This window comes from Scomber scombrus, chromosome 13, assembly GCF_963691925.1.
Source record: "Scomber scombrus chromosome 13, fScoSco1.1, whole genome shotgun sequence".
NCBI lineage: Eukaryota > Metazoa > Chordata > Actinopteri > Scombriformes > Scombridae > Scomber > Scomber scombrus.
In genome coordinates, this window is record NC_084982.1 from 26,234,048 (window position 1) to 26,250,030 (window position 15,983).

The window sequence follows — 15,983 nt, forward strand, 5'->3', positions numbered from 1 at the left end:
ATAATTAATGGTCATGTAGTAAAATACAGTTGTAATAGTATAAGTTCTGTCCTTATATCTGCTATATTATATTATATTATATTATATTACCATATTATGCTACATAATAGTGGGCTATTAACCATTCATTAAGTGTTTATATACAACTCACAAATGCTAACTTACAGTAAAGTGTTGCCAACGGATGTAAATGATTCATATAAGTTTTGTATGTTTAATTTGAGCTTCAACAAGTTGTCCTGCTCAAACTAATAATAATAATAATAACTTTACTTGTATACCACCTTTCATACAAGAATTGCATCTCAGTGTTTTAAAATAAAATAAATTACATACACCAAGTTCTTTAAAATAAAAGGGCCTAAGAGGAGCATAGAGCAATGTTAAACAAGAAAAAATAAGAAAGAAAAAATTAAATAATATAATATAATATGGAAAATAAAATAGTAATGATTTTAAAATAGTAAAAATATTACATAGTAAAAGTAGCCACAAAAAAATTTGAATAAATACAATATATGAAATCAAGCAAAAGTGTTAAAACTCAGAATCAACAAACTTCACAAAAACCTGAAAATGTCACCCAGATAAATTTGGATTAAATAGACATCAAAGGAACATCTTCCAATCTGAAACTAAGCTAAAAGCTCCACCATCATCCTCCTCATCATCATATGACTTTTTTCTCTCTCAATGAACCACACTATCTGTGTCATGCAGCATTGGCCGACTCTGCAGCTCCTTGCAGGGCAGCGTGCCGCCACACGGGGGCGTCCTGTGTGTGTCATGCGTTCCCCCCACGTGCCTCACCTGCAGCAGTCTCAGCCTCTGCTCATTGTTGAACCTCTCCACAGCGGCCCAGAACCAGCGGATCACTATGTGGTTGTCATGGTAACCTGAGGGGAGATAGATAGATAGATGGATGATGATGATGATGATGGTGATGGTGGCGGCGCATGAGTCACATGAATAGCAAATGAGGCCTCCACTAGGCCTCAGTGTGATTTTTGAATGGGCTCCGCTGGTTTTAATGTTTAATGTTCGTCTGAGTCGATTCTTCTATTAAAAGATTCGCACACTGAGTCACGGCCGACTGTCAGTTTGAGATCTTTGTCTCTCTGCTGCTGCTGGCGACTTTTCAACCGTATTGGCCAGACCCTTAAAAAGCCTTTTAATGTGATCTCTTCTAAATGGTTTGGACACCGGCACAAAAAAGAAAGAGGGGAATCACTTATTTTGACTGTAATCCCATCAATAAGTAACACAAAGACAGAATATATCTCTATTATGATCATGTAATCTCTCTGATAAAACATCTAAAAGCAAAAGTTTAAAAGTTATTGATGTGGAAAAAGTTTAAATACGTATTATGTATTTTTCATTGTACATTACAGTGAAGTCTTATAGTGTTAAATGAGTAATGAAAATATCTCTCAATGTTAAAAAACATTATTTGCTGTATAGTAAATAATTAAAACAGCAATAATTATTCTATTTTGAAACCACTGTTATATTAAGTAGTTTGAAAATCTTTATTTCTGATAGAAACACCAGAAACATTAAAACTCTACCTGACTATATATATTAAATTCAGCATATAAACACATATGTATATGAGCTGGTTTGTATCGCATATATGTCTAAGTATATGTAAATGTATGTTATATATATACGTGTAAGTATATGTATAAATATATGTATAAGTGTATGTATATGAGCTGGTTTGTATGATGTATATTCTTATATACAGTATATATATTTACATTTATAAGTATATGTATAAATATGTGTGTTTATGTATAAGTATATGTATATGAGCAGGTTTGTATGACATGTTGTGCGACCACGCCTGAAATCAAGTGTTTATAGTTGTTCCTAAAGAGCTACAGTCAAAGATGGAGTGAAAAGCTGCTCATCATAAAGAGGTTTGGGACATAATATTGTTTAAAAGCCAGGATGACAGCGCAGGTGTTCACATGACATCTTGGCTCCATCCTCACCTCCACACAGCTGGCCAATCACAGTGTGAAGTTAATGTCGGATCATCGGATCCGGAAGGTTACAGAACGTCGGAAAAGGGGTTTCCTTGGTGTATAAAATCAGCAGAGTTCCCCTTTATTCACCTCTATACTATCAGCTGTTTAAAGAAAAAGTGCCAAAAAATGTCTGTAAAAAACATGAAAATACTAATTTTGTTCTATTTATACTGAGAAACAAGTCTGTAACAGATTAAATGAATAATTTAAGATTCATTTTGTGCTGGAAAGGCTGCAGACTGTCTCTGACTGGAGCCAGAAATCCACACAGTCACATCCAGAGGACATCAAGGGTTACTTACCGATATTACATTTAAAGTGGTTATAATTAATTACTTGTGAAAAAGAGGTAGTGGTGTGTGTCCAGGACTGTCTTTATTATTTAAAGCTCAAGAAAAACAGAGGTGCTCTTGAAGAAGAGGTCGATGGAGCAGGAACAAGCAAACGGTTTTAACCTTAAAGGTCTTCATCAGGGTTGTTTTTTTGCTTTTTTTTTAACCCTGATCTTTAAGGTCAAGCCCGATCATAAAGACTTTTTTAACCTAATCCTAGTTTTTCTCTTTTGGTCCTGCTGCACACATGAGTGTCTGAAGTTTGTGTTTCCCTCCATGTGGTAATAATCAATATTCTTTATAATAACAAAGAATCAAATGCCAGTATGTAATGTAGTTTTGGTCGTGGCTCTTAGTGCTGAACCTACAGTGAATTATCAGTGGCTCTGCAGCTTTATGGAGCTTTATAGAGAGTTTCAGCTCATTGTTTAGCTGATATTGGACTTAATATTCACCACATGGACAGAATCATGCCTCCAAATGAACGACAATGTTGCTCAACAACTGCTTTATATGGAAATAAGTAACTGTTTGCTAAGTTCAACATTATTAACTTAAAAGGTGAAGATATGTCAGTGTTGTTGTTGTTTACTCTGCCCCCAGAGTGTCAAAAGATCAGTAAATGCAGGTTTAAGTTGCTGTCAGTGTGCGACGAACACTTTCATTTAAAGTTTCTTCTCCCTCCAGCTTTACATACCTCCTCTGTACTCTGTGTTGTTTCTCCAGTCTGCCAGGTCGATCTCTGCCGTGCCAGCAATCACCAGCTCCAGCTCCCTGGCATCAAACACAGACACCAGGCGCACATCCACCACCTAACACACACACACACACACGCACAGACACACACACACACACACACACACACACACACACACACACACACACACACACACCGCACACACGGAGAGAACACATGGATGAACATATGGTGCAGCCTCTCCGTTTATCACAGTCCTCCCACATACGTCACATTGTTTGAGTAGCGCTGAGAGAAAGAAGACAGTTACAGCAGACTCTTATTGTGGCGGTACGCAGTGACACAGATGGCGGAGGGATAAAACATCGTGACGGGAGAAGTTTCAGACGGTTTGTTCACAGTTTTGCAAACTGAGGTCTGTAAACTCGTGTGGATCAACATCGCCCACATAGATCTAGTATCCTGACATCCTGCCATGTGCGTACGTATGGCCACATGAAATAGTCTCATGTCTGTCTGCTCTGCTCCCAGAAAACAAAACATCCAATAAAAAATTAGGCACCAAAAAAAATTATATAAATCTGCAGAGTGATTTTTTTTTCAGGGTGAATTTGAGGCTCTTTTGAACTCTCTGGTGAATGATTGATTCATTGACTCTTTCAGCTCATTTGAGTCCTGTTTTGTTTTTTTGTTACTTTCTCTGCTTTTAGCTTATTTGTTTAACACACTTTTTGTCTTATGTATGTCCCTGATGTTGCTCTGACCAGGTCTTGTAGAGCTCAGTGGGACTTACCTGCTTAAATATAAAAATAAATAATTTAGCAGACATTAACAATATGCTTATTTCTCTTGTGTGAAGAATATTTTAAAAATAACTGATGTAAAACACATACACAATGGCATTATCTGGCATTTTCACGTTAAATACATTTCAAATACAAAGTCTAAAAATACCTGTTGATCAAGCTAAAAGTTGTATTAACTCTCCACTGGACGTCTGTTTGATCTTTGTGCTTATAACCATAGAAATGTCAGGGTAAAACTATTCAATAAAATATAAAGTATAATATAATACTGGTAAAAAAAGAAGATAATTCAGGCTCATAACATCACTAATAATATCTTTTAAACACTGATACGACGTGTTGTACCTCATAAAAGCCTCGGACCAGGCTCTCCGTCTGCTGTGCCACTCCTCTCTCTATACGCCACTTCACCATCCGCTCGATGTACTCCTTCTTGTTCTTCTCAGATACGGGGATACCAGCCCCGCCCGGCTTCAGCTCTCTCTCTGTAATCTGCACAATCACGAAAAAAACTCACATTTTAACCGCAGATTCACCTTCTGCAAAAGCATCTATTTCACTCTGTCACACACACGAGCGTTACCTGTCCGAAGACCTCCTCGTTGACGGTGAAGGTGAGGTCCAGCATGTCTTCGATGTCGTTGTCCTTCATCCACTGCAGGCTCTGGTGAAACTCCTCGTCCAGGAACTCCAGGTCGCTCAGGTCACACGGGCTGCAGGAGGTCACAGAGATGTCAAAGAGAGGAGGTCAATAAGGCATCGATGGGTTAACCCACCCATAAACCATGTCTGATTGTAAGAAGGGAGGTTAAAGGTTAATTGACTGATGTATAAGAGCATTGGAAAGCTCTCCCTAAAGTGAAAGTAAAATATAACACAACACAATTCGAGGTGAGGAAATATGTTTGTTTAAATTTATTACATATGAGGATAAACTCGCCTGAGAGGAGCCGTCTCTGTTATGAGAGACCAGACAATAAATAAAACTTGTTATATGAAGTGTGACATCATCATCATTATTACTATTATCAATATAAAACTTATTATTACTACATTTTAGCTTTATTTCCCTTATGATGTTCATTCTGTTTTTACTATTTTGCAGTATATAGTTTGCTTTGTCCTTTCTCTGTCCTTGTATAATGTATCACTGTTATATTTTGCACCAATAAAAAAAGAAATAAACACAAGTAGAAGATGAAATACACTTACAGGATACATTTAATACTAAATGCATCTCATCTAAAAGGTAAAAATGTGAGTATCTTGGTCTTAACTTTGCCCTTCAGTATAATCCAACATTCCCTCTAAAGTCTCTTTAACCCTCCTGTTGTCCTCGAGTTAAGGAAGGAAGGGAGGAAGAAGGAAGGAAGGGAGGAAGGAAAGGAAGGAAGGAAGGAAGGAGGAAAGAAGGAAGGAAGGAAGGTAGGAGGGAGGGAGAAAAGAAGGAAGGAGGGAGGGAGGGAGAAAGGAAAAGAGGAAGGGAGGAAGGAAGGAAAGAAAGACAGAGGAAAGAAAGAAGGGATGAAGGTAGGGGGAGGAAAGAAAGAGAGAAGGAGGGAGGGAGGAAGGGAGGAAAGAAGGAAGGGAGGAAGGAAAGGAAGGAAGGAAGGAGAAAAGAAGGAAGGAAGGTAGGAGGGAGGGAGGAAAGAAAGAGAGAAGGAGGGAGGGAGGAAAGAAGGAAGGGGGATGGAGGAAGGAAAAAGGAAGGGAGGAAAGAGAGAGGAAGGAAAGAAAGAGAGAAGGAGGGAGGGAGGAAGGACAGAAGAAAGGAAGGAAGGGAGGAAAGAAAGGAAGGGAGGAAGGAGGTAAGGAAAGAAGGAGGGAAGAAAGGGGGATGGAGGAAGTACAGACAGAAGGAAGGAAGGGAGGAAAGAAGGAACAGTCAAAACAGACGGGGTCAATTTGACCCGGGAGGACGACACGAAGGTTAAGCCTTTAATTCAAGGCTGTTTTTCTTTACATACAACCTGATGGCACTACATAGATGACATGTATTTTAGTATGTTAATGGAGCTACAGTTTACAAGTCCTAGGACAGACAATCTGTATATGACAGACAAGTTAAACACGTTTAAAGGACACATTTGAGCTTTAATGTCAATGAATGAACTGATAAAGATAATTTGTCTACAGTTTTACACTTCTAGTATTTTTATTTTCCATGTGACATGAATGTATTTTGTTTTTCTCATTACACTTCATATCATGCATCAAGTGAGGAAAATGGGAAATTAAATGTTGGATCATGGAGACAGTGAGTTAGCTGTTTGTGGCTGTTTCTTAAAATCTTACATTTCTTTACATTTTGATGAATTTGTATCATGAAAGTTAGTGAAGCATGGTTTATTTTCAACATTAATTACCGGTATTCGGCTGATCATTTTCACCCTTATTAATTTTTCTGCATAAAATGTCAGAAAACCGTAAAAAATGCCCATTTTAATGTCTCTGAGTCCAATGTGACGTCTAAAACCCCAAAAATATGCAATTTACTAACCTGTATGACAAATCTGAGAGGCTGAAATCAGCATATGTTTGGAAGTATTCCTTAACCTATGATAATAGTTGCTGATTAAACTGATTAATTGACTAATGTTTGCAGCTTTAACACTGTATGTCTTGTGCATCATCATTTTATTCAGTTTCCCTGTAGTTCAGGGTGGCATGTACAGTATGTATGGTTTCTATAAGGCCTTAAAATAAACGTCTCGGTTTAATTAAATGGTTGTTTGAACGAGCCAAGAAAGAATCCTTGTCTAGGAGGCTGAGAGCCTTTAAAGCCGCATAAACATCTGTCCTCAGTGCAGACATTTGGCAGGGTTTTAAGTTGTTTGGACAAAGCTATTAATAAGGGTGCTGCTCCTGATATGAAACCCAGCCAGCTGCTGGCGGAGAGGATCTGACTGAAACACTCATAATCACAGCGAGGTCTCATATAGTTAGTGAGGAGGATATGATGGGAAGTGTTGGTGCCCTGCAGGCTGGGATGAGATGGGAAAACAGCAGGTGGAGGGACTCACATGCGAAGAAGCCCTTTGTAGAAGGGTCGGGTAAAGAAGGCATCCAGCAGGTACTGATGAACTAGAGCCAGGCCCAGGATACGCCCGCTGAAGCGAAACCTGGACACAACACAGAATAATGCAGGTGAATACAGGAATCTGCGTCACAACTGGACTCAATAGTACAGTACTTTGAATGTAGCTGCTTTTGGTACCAGATGGAAGATGTTTACTTGTTAGATGTTTAAAGAAGATGTATCATGCACATTTCCAGCTCTATATTTTTATCCTGGGGCTCTACTGGAATATCTTTGCATGATTTACAGCCAAAAAACTCTTATAATGGCTCTTTATGCAGCTCCTCAATTCAGTTTCTGTCTGAAACAGGCCGTTTTAGCTCCTGTCTCTTTAAGACCCCCCTCTCAATGAGCCCACTCTGTTCTGATTGGTCAGCATCAGGAAGTTTACTCCACCTCCAAAAGCTACATAAACAAACTAGAAGTAGTAGGATTTTACTTCTTCTACTCTGTATTTACTTGAAATGTCAAATATCTCAAATACATCCTTAAATGTCAGCGCCCAAAACTGATCCAAGTGACCAAACTCTGAACAAAACGATTGGTCGTTGTGAGCATGTGCTAACAATCTGACGTCAGTTTGATGGTAAAGTAGGGATAACTTTTCAGTGCAGGTCAGTAAATTTTGACTTTAAGGCAGTAATTTTTTTTTTTTTACATACGTTCACCTCGAGTTTTGGAGCATTGACCATGTTCAACATTAACACCTGATATTATAACTGTTATTTCCATATTTAGGGCCAAGCATGAGCCTTGACGTCATGGTAAAGGTGACATTATCATCTTGGCAGAGAGACATACTGTTTCTCTCCTTGAGACGGTGAAGGCAGCTGTCTGTGGTGTTTTTTGGGGAATGCAGGAGTCACTTTAATAACGGTGGCACCCAAGGACAGAGGATATGACTGTCTGACTCTCTAAACCCACGGATGGGTAACTGTGTGTCCTTGTTTGTAGAATAACGAACTAATAGCCTAATGCCATTACTGTAGATGCATTTATGAGCATAGAGTGGTTAAAGACTAACCACAGAGGACAGTTTCCTCAGAATCGTGATGTTATCATGCATCAGACAGTGTATTAATAACACTTAGATTCTCCTCGGCCGAGCTTCAATAAACATTTTCATCATAAGACATCCTGAGGTTAACCATTGACCAACAAATTCTCCATAAACATAATATTTATAATAAAAAAACTGGTATATTCTTAAAGTAACAGCATAAGATAACAAACTCATTTTAAAACCTTCCTCTTCAGATGTATAAACACTGTAGAAACCAACCAGCTTGTGTATACTTGTTTCTTCCTTGGCGTATTTCTTGTAGTACTTAATGGGGTTTAACCACAATTTGAAGTTCACTTTCTAAACTCAAGCAAGCACCAGATGGCGATGACAAGAAACACAAATTCCCAAAGATTAACTGTGAGAGCAGTGCACTGAGTCAGAAAAGTGTTGGAGTCTGTTGTTGTTACGGAGACTGAACAGAAGCAGACGAGGCTTCTTAAATGATCTGTTAACATCAAACACACACTCAGCTTCAGACTGTAATGACTCTTCTAGCGTTCGTGATATTATCTGTAACATGGGAAACAATGGACCTCACGGAGGCAGTTCACATTTTTACCAACAGATTCCTTCTTAAATGGACTTGAACGAGTGATTTTAGAGAATTTGTGGCATTCAGCAGTTTTCTTGTGCCCAGAATTTTCTTTTTGGTACTTAACAAAACTTACAAATGGTCCAAACTAAGGGTGTGAACTACAGGAGGAGTTCGTCTCCCCAGATAACATGATTTGTGACATTTTCGGTTGGGGTTTCCAAATTTGACAATGTGCTCTTTTTGCCATGCATTTCTATCTTTCCTCCATCTATAATTAGGCGATTATAGATGTGTGATTTAATGCATTTATGATTCATTAATTCATTTTAATTAAAGATAAAATTAGGATAAGATTGATAAAGATACTGGCACACATGCTATGCTTCCTATTATAATCAAAACGTGGCAGTGCAATATATCATAAACTTAACTCACTTTAAATCAAAGATCTTAACCTCTCACACAAGTCATGAATAGATACTCTGTTCTCATTAACATTCATTCATTCATTCATTAAGGGAAAAACACTGGTTTTACTTAATGAGTGAGAATGAATTTTGAGTTTGATTCTGAAATTAACTTATTTTGTTCATCATCATCATCATCATGGCTGCCAGTTAACTGGAAGGTTTTTTGATCCCATCCATCCCTCAGTTCATCCATCCCTCAGTTCATCCATCCATTCATCCATCCATCCATCTGTCCATTTATTATCCATCCATCAGTTTATCCATCAATCCATCCATCTGTCCATTCAATATCCATCCATCATCCATATGTCTATCCATCCATCCATCCATCTATCCATCCATCCATCCATTCATTATCCATTGGTTCATTGGTCCATCCATTCATCACTCCATCCATACATCCATCTGTCCGCCCATTCATTATCCATTGCTCCATTCATCATCCATCCATCTATTCATCTGTCCATTCATTATCCATCATTCCTTCCAACCATTTATCCGTCCATCCATCCATCCATCCATCCATCCATCTTTCCATCCATCCAATCACTGACAACTGATGAGTGATCCACAGATTGCTGATCCAAATTTCCCTCCTAACACCGAACTTAATTTCTTCTATTTCAGAGATAAAATGAACTTTACAGTCAACACAGCGGCGAGCGTGGCCTCCAACAAACACTCACATCTATAGACAGACAGATAAGACTGATCGATTGATAGATGGATCAATAGAGACCTCACCATTCATGGTGGTTGTCTACAAAGGCAGACATGGGGCTTATCTGGACGGTGTACGTGTCGTTGGCTGAATATTCAAACAGGCCGTAGTACGGGTTGAAAAGCTCTCTGGACACCAGGAAGAAAAACTCTCTGGAGGGTCCGCTGTAGTCCAGCCTGCAATACAAATTCACACATATATAGATGGGTCAGTGACAAATAAGGGTTGGCAAGATGAGCAATTCAAAAATATCTTTAAAAAATAGTTTTAAAAGCAGCATCAGGTTTGTCAAAATGAGAAATGACAGAAAATTTCCACCATTTTTTAAATCAAAAGTAAGACTGAATGCTCCTGAAAACGTCAAATGGTGTAACCACAAAAGAATGATAAATATTAAATATTTTATCCACCTACAGTGTATTTAAGTGGACTTATACAAAGAATTACTTCATTTAAAACAATGTAAATTGTTCCTGATCTCCATGGTTACCCAGATTAAATGTAATATTTAGAACAATTGTATTCCATTACCTTTATTTAATATAAAAAGTTATAATGTAAGATCATGCCAAACTAGTTGATATGGTGTTTTACTGAGAATTTAATGTTTTTAAGCAAGTTGAATTATTTGGTACAAAGTTTTTATGGTTACACCACTTAGACATTTTTGCCATAATCCTCTAATATATTCTCTCAAAATGGATTAAAAGCAGACATTTTCTGCTGGGTCCACAAAAAAACAATGTGTGCAAATTATTCATACGTTTATTTTCACATTTTAACCCCTTTAAATTTGACTAAATCACATGGACACAATAAAACATCATTGTACCTCAATCAGTAAGTATTCTGCTGCTCTTCAGCTACTCAAAAAGCACTTAAATCTAAACATAATCTGGAGAACTGTTGGTTACTCCAGCAGAGAAACACCCCCGCAATCATCACCCTTTGTGCATTTGCAACAACAAAAAAAAGGATAAAAGATAAAATGAATTGATAACAAAGAGATATTTTCAGTTATTCCACCATCTATGAAACCAAATGTGCAGAAACAGAAGCTGTCAATCATCTGTGTAATATCTGTTTACAGTAACTCTCATTATTGATGTTAAAATATCCTGTGTGTGGTTCTTTTCCCACCTCGCTTGCTCCAGCTTTTCATTTATCAGAAGACTGTGGATTCACTGAGATGTAATTAGATATGTGTGTAATTGAACGTTTTGAAGCTTAAGATAAGAATGAATACTTTGCGCGGTTCCTTTCGGATCAATTACAGTCAGAAAATGCATTTCACACCCACGCTCTGTCTGTAAAAGCATCATAATGAAATGTACCAGGGAGTGGAGTAAATGTGTGGTTCTCACCCGTCCTCCCCGACAAAGCTGACGTAGAGTTTACTCCTCTGTAGGTCTTTCCGAGAGTAACACATAATCTGGTTAAATGCGTCCTCCAGAAGGTGGTCCCTGCGTATGATGAGCCTGGAAGAAAACAGATTAATATTAGACCTCATATTTCCACCAACATGAAGCCTGCTGCCTGAAATCTAGAGGTTGGGGAGAACAGGGTTGGTGGTCACATTCATTAGATCTCGGCCTCTAGAGGGCGCTGTTAAAAAGTGTTGGTACTGAAAGTTTCAGAATTTAGGTGAAATGTTACTTCAGATGTCATTTTTCTGGAGTAAACCGCTTGACATTGAGGTGAGAGGATGTTTAAGGTTTTTTTTAAATCTGAAAATGTAAATGTAAATATCATAATATCTTATAATATAAAAAAAGAGTCACTTCCATTCAAAACAGCAAATTATGAGACTTTAATGAAGTGGCCATAAGTCAAATCATTATTTTTCTATTGCTACCTTACTATTGCACTTAATAATACAATTCTTATATACACAAATAATGCAGATTCTAACTTTTAAATTGAGGGATTATTGGAGTGCTTGGGTAGTTGGGTGGTTGAAGCGTGTGCCACATATGGGCAGCGTCCCTGGTTTGAATCTGTCCCTTGGGACCTTTGCTGCAGGTCGTTCCCCTCTCTCTCTCCCTGTTACCTGTCAGCCTCTCTGCCACCACCGCACTTACAAAAAAGTCCTCTAAATTGTCGGATTTTAACCTACTTGACTTTCCCGGGTCCCTGGCCGTAACCCTTGGTCTCGAGCTTTCTGTAGAAGTTCCTCAGTTTGGCCTCAAAATCTCTCTTGTAGGGAGCAGGAGCGCGGGCGTTGGCTCGCTGGGTGCCTGAGATTTACAAGAGAGAGAGAGAGAGAGAGAGAGAAGGACACAGAAATATAGAGAGAAGGACACAGAGAGAAAGAGAAAGGGAGAAAAAAAGCCTTTTAAAATATTGTATTTGATATGTTTGTTGATTTTGGCATAAAGATACCTGATCTGTAATGCCAGTGAATCTTATTTGAATTTGAATTTGAACTAGAAAGGGGGCAAAACTGGACAATTAACATCAGGCAGAAGGCACAGAGCGTTAACCAGACAAAGAAAAGGTGGGCAGAGGAGATAAAAATGAAAACTTAATGATTTCAATCGGAAATTGGTTGAAGCCTGAACGGGTGTGGAGTCAGAGAAACAGAAGAGCTGCATGCAGGTTAATCCTGGATTGTTATTTTAGCATCAAACTGTTTCATTAATTTGAGAGAAAAATACTCAGAAACACATCTCTTTATCTGTCTGTGTTTTATTTGTTTGTGGGAACCTACAGTATATCTGCAGCCGCTATCAAATTGCTTATTGTAGATATTACGAGCCAAACCTCTTGATGGGAGACATACCGCACAATGTAATTAAAGGTGACAATTTAATAAAAAGGTGAGAAAAGATATATGGTGCCAAGTAAAGCTGTTGCAGATGAGGAGATATACACACAGAGAAAGAGAGAGAGAGAGAGAGAGAGAGAGAGAGAGAGAGAGAGAGAGAGAGAGAGAGAGAGAGAGAGAGAGAGAGAGAGAGAGGAAGAGAGAGAGAGATAGATAAATACTTACCAGGGGAGCTCTGAGGAGACGAGAGGCAATAACTTGGGTGGAGTAATGGTGGCACATATGACATCACCTCCTCCTCAAATAAGCTGCAGAGAAGAAAAGAACAGACTGAAGAAATCACGAACTTAGAGCAGTGCAGCATTCGTATAGTTGGATAAAAAAATAGGAGTTATATCTGTATTGATCTGATAATAGTGGAGCTGTAAGTGATTTCTAATAAAGAATACATATCTTTACTACACTTACAGTTACTGCAACATTTTGCATGACTCAGCAAGATAATGATGACTGTAAATCAAAGGTTTCCACACAGTGAAGTTGGGAGTTGAAGGGAGAGATGTGAGCTGCAAATTTTGACTTAAAACTTCCTCCTCTTTGAGTCAAAACTCAGTCATATCTGAACACACGGACATGATACGCACATTTTTTTTCCACATTCAGTGCTGCTGCAGTGGAAAATGTGTTTTTTTTTCTTTTTTGTTCCTTCAATTGGATGTTTGAGCTTCACTGTGCAGAATGATGCATGGTGTGCAGAGTTTTCACATTCAGCTACTAAAGGAAGGAGGGAAGTTTCTCTGCTGTCAGCTTAAATCTGAGTTTAAGACGTGGATCTACACACTTTTTCAGATAAGTAAGAGATAAAGATAAAGATAGGATATATTCCTTTATTAGTCCCACAATGGGGAAATTTGCATTATTACAGCAGCAAGTGGACTGCAAAATAGAAAGAGTGTCAATAAGTTGAGTAATAAAGAACAGTAAATAATACGTACAAAAAAATAAGAACAACAATATTTAAATATATATAATAAAATAATCCTGACATTATTTACAAGAGTAATATTGGTATTGAGTGATACCAGAGATGATATTGTTATTGCACAGATTAAAGTGAAAGAAAATATATATGTATCTTATATATACTGTATATTGCACAGTTGAATTTAAATTAATAGTATGCATGAAATATTAATATTGCACAGTATTGGACATTAAAAAGTGCAGTGTGTCAAATTGTAAGAGACATCTTGCTTCCTTGTAAAATGAAATATATTTTAATATTCATAGATTTAGGGAATTTCAATGAGGGAGAAGGAGGAGACGGGATTTTGAAGATTTTAATAAGTAAGATAATTGAACTCTTTTTGCTGTCAAACCAAATTAGAAACAAACGATTATTCAAAGCAGCGTATTTCATACACATCTTAAGACATGACTCGAGGGATCTTTAAAGATATTGAAGGATATCATCGTCATTGCTAATGCACATTCATTAATCTGCTATGAAATCATAGATGAAAAGACACTCTTTATAACCAGAGATTCATCACATTTTTAGGTTTTCTTCAGGATCAAAGTACAAACAAATTACATTACAAACAGGAACTATTAACAGCTAATTCAGCATAATTTAATTGGGCTAATATGCTTAAGTGTAAACTAATACAAGTTTAAGTTGTAGCCCACAACTATGGCAACATTATACTTCCTGTTTACATCCACCAAGACATTATGGACACACATATACACACATACAAGTTGCCCTAGGTCACTTTTGGGGACATTACATACAGTAGACTTACCCTAACCAAAACCATAACTACTGACCCAAAAATCAGCTTCTTCCCAATTGGGCACATGGCTTTTGTCCAAATCAATTGCTCCTAAGTCTGAAATGTGTCCTCTAAAGTAGCATATGGCAGACAGACACCCACATACAGTATGTTGTCCTACGTCACTTTTGGGGACGTTAAATAGACGCACCCTAACCCTAACCATAACCACTGACTCCAAAATCAGTGTTTAAACCAACTGGTGACATGACTTTTGTCTCCAGTTGGACAAGCCGTCCCCAATTAACTGGTTTTAAGTCTAAAAATGTTTGTAATTTGTAGCCTATGACAGACACACACACACACACACACACACCCGCACATGCACACACACACACACATATAAGACTCACCTCAGCAGCATGACGAGGTCAGCGTCACTAGAGAGACGAGCCAGCCCACTGGGTCCCTCAGTGCGTATAAACTGCACCTTCTCCCTGCAAACACACACACACAAGCACACACACACACACGCACATGCGCACACACACACGCACACACACACACGCACACGCACACACACACACACACACACACACACACACACACACACACACACACACACACACCAGGGGGTAAAGTGACACAATCCATTAGGATTAAAGGTTAACTGTGTGTTCAGGTTGACTGATGATGATGATGATGGTAATAATGGAGGTGAGCGAGGCTACAGACGAAGAAGAGAGACAGAGTGAGTAAAAAAAAGAAAAGGGTCACAGTGAGAGGAAGAGAGAGAGACATACTTGAGCGGGTGGTTCCTGGCCAGCTCCGGTTGTCTTTCCTGCAGTATCTCGAAGATGTTGGGTTGCCGTAGAAACGCCACTATCTTGTCATTGTAGGCTGGAGGGAGACGATGGAGGAGAATTAGACGCTCCTTCTTAGCTAGACACATTTCCATTATTATTAATACTTAATATTATTACTGATGTTTCTTTCTTTAACCTGACCTAAAATAATAAGAACTACTATTAACAGCCTCTGAACAGTTAATCTAATATCACCTGCAGTACAAACTTACACTCTTTCACACTTTTGCACACTATTTCTAACATGTTTACAATTTATAAAATCCATTTTACATGTATAGAGACATTGTATGTTACCCATTTGTTGTTTCTATATGTATTTATATATATATATATATATATTTATGTATATATATATTAATCTGTTTTTTAACCCACTTGTTTGTACTTGCTTATAATAGTAATGTGTTTATGTTTGATTATCTTTTTTCAGCTTGTCGTCCTCGTGTGTCTTTCTGAAGATTGTTGTTTGTGAGCACATTGACGAAGAGGAAGAAGAAGAGGAAGAAGAAAAAGAAACTGGAGTCAAATTCTTTGTATGTGAGAACATAATTGGCCAATAAATCTGACTCTGAATCTATAACAGCCTTCTTGAGTCTCACATTTTACCGGTAAGACTCACGTTTTAATGCCGTTGTTCGTCATCTGTGATGTGAAAATGTCACATTTACACACAGTCAGAAACATAAAAAGTCTGCCTCCTGGTCATAGCTCAGTCATTAAGTCCTAGAAACACCACCGAGTGTCTCTCCTGACCGCCTGCTGTCAGCGCTGTCAGTCAAAGAGTCAATCACACTGGACTAAACAGGAGGTTTTTATCAGCAGATGGTTTA

General features: G+C 38.1%; 1 protein-coding gene across 1 annotated transcript in view; it reads right to left on the minus strand.

The window, feature by feature from the left end:
- The window catches only part of hecw2a (HECT, C2 and WW domain containing E3 ubiquitin protein ligase 2a), a 41,598-nt gene that overhangs the window by 1,152 nt on the left and 24,463 nt on the right, over nt 1-15,983 (minus strand). The window contains exons 17-27 of the mRNA XM_062432076.1: nt 15,088-15,184; nt 14,698-14,781; nt 12,735-12,817; nt 11,859-11,979; nt 11,107-11,220; nt 9,766-9,918; nt 6,895-6,993; nt 4,455-4,584; nt 4,217-4,363; nt 3,066-3,180; nt 811-896 (exon numbers count right to left, since the gene is read on the minus strand). Coding sequence (XP_062288060.1) covers nt 811-896; nt 3,066-3,180; nt 4,217-4,363; nt 4,455-4,584; nt 6,895-6,993; nt 9,766-9,918; nt 11,107-11,220; nt 11,859-11,979; nt 12,735-12,817; nt 14,698-14,781; nt 15,088-15,184 — 1,229 coding nt within the window. The remainder of the gene's footprint in view (nt 1-810; nt 897-3,065; nt 3,181-4,216; nt 4,364-4,454; nt 4,585-6,894; nt 6,994-9,765; nt 9,919-11,106; nt 11,221-11,858; nt 11,980-12,734; nt 12,818-14,697; nt 14,782-15,087; nt 15,185-15,983) is intronic.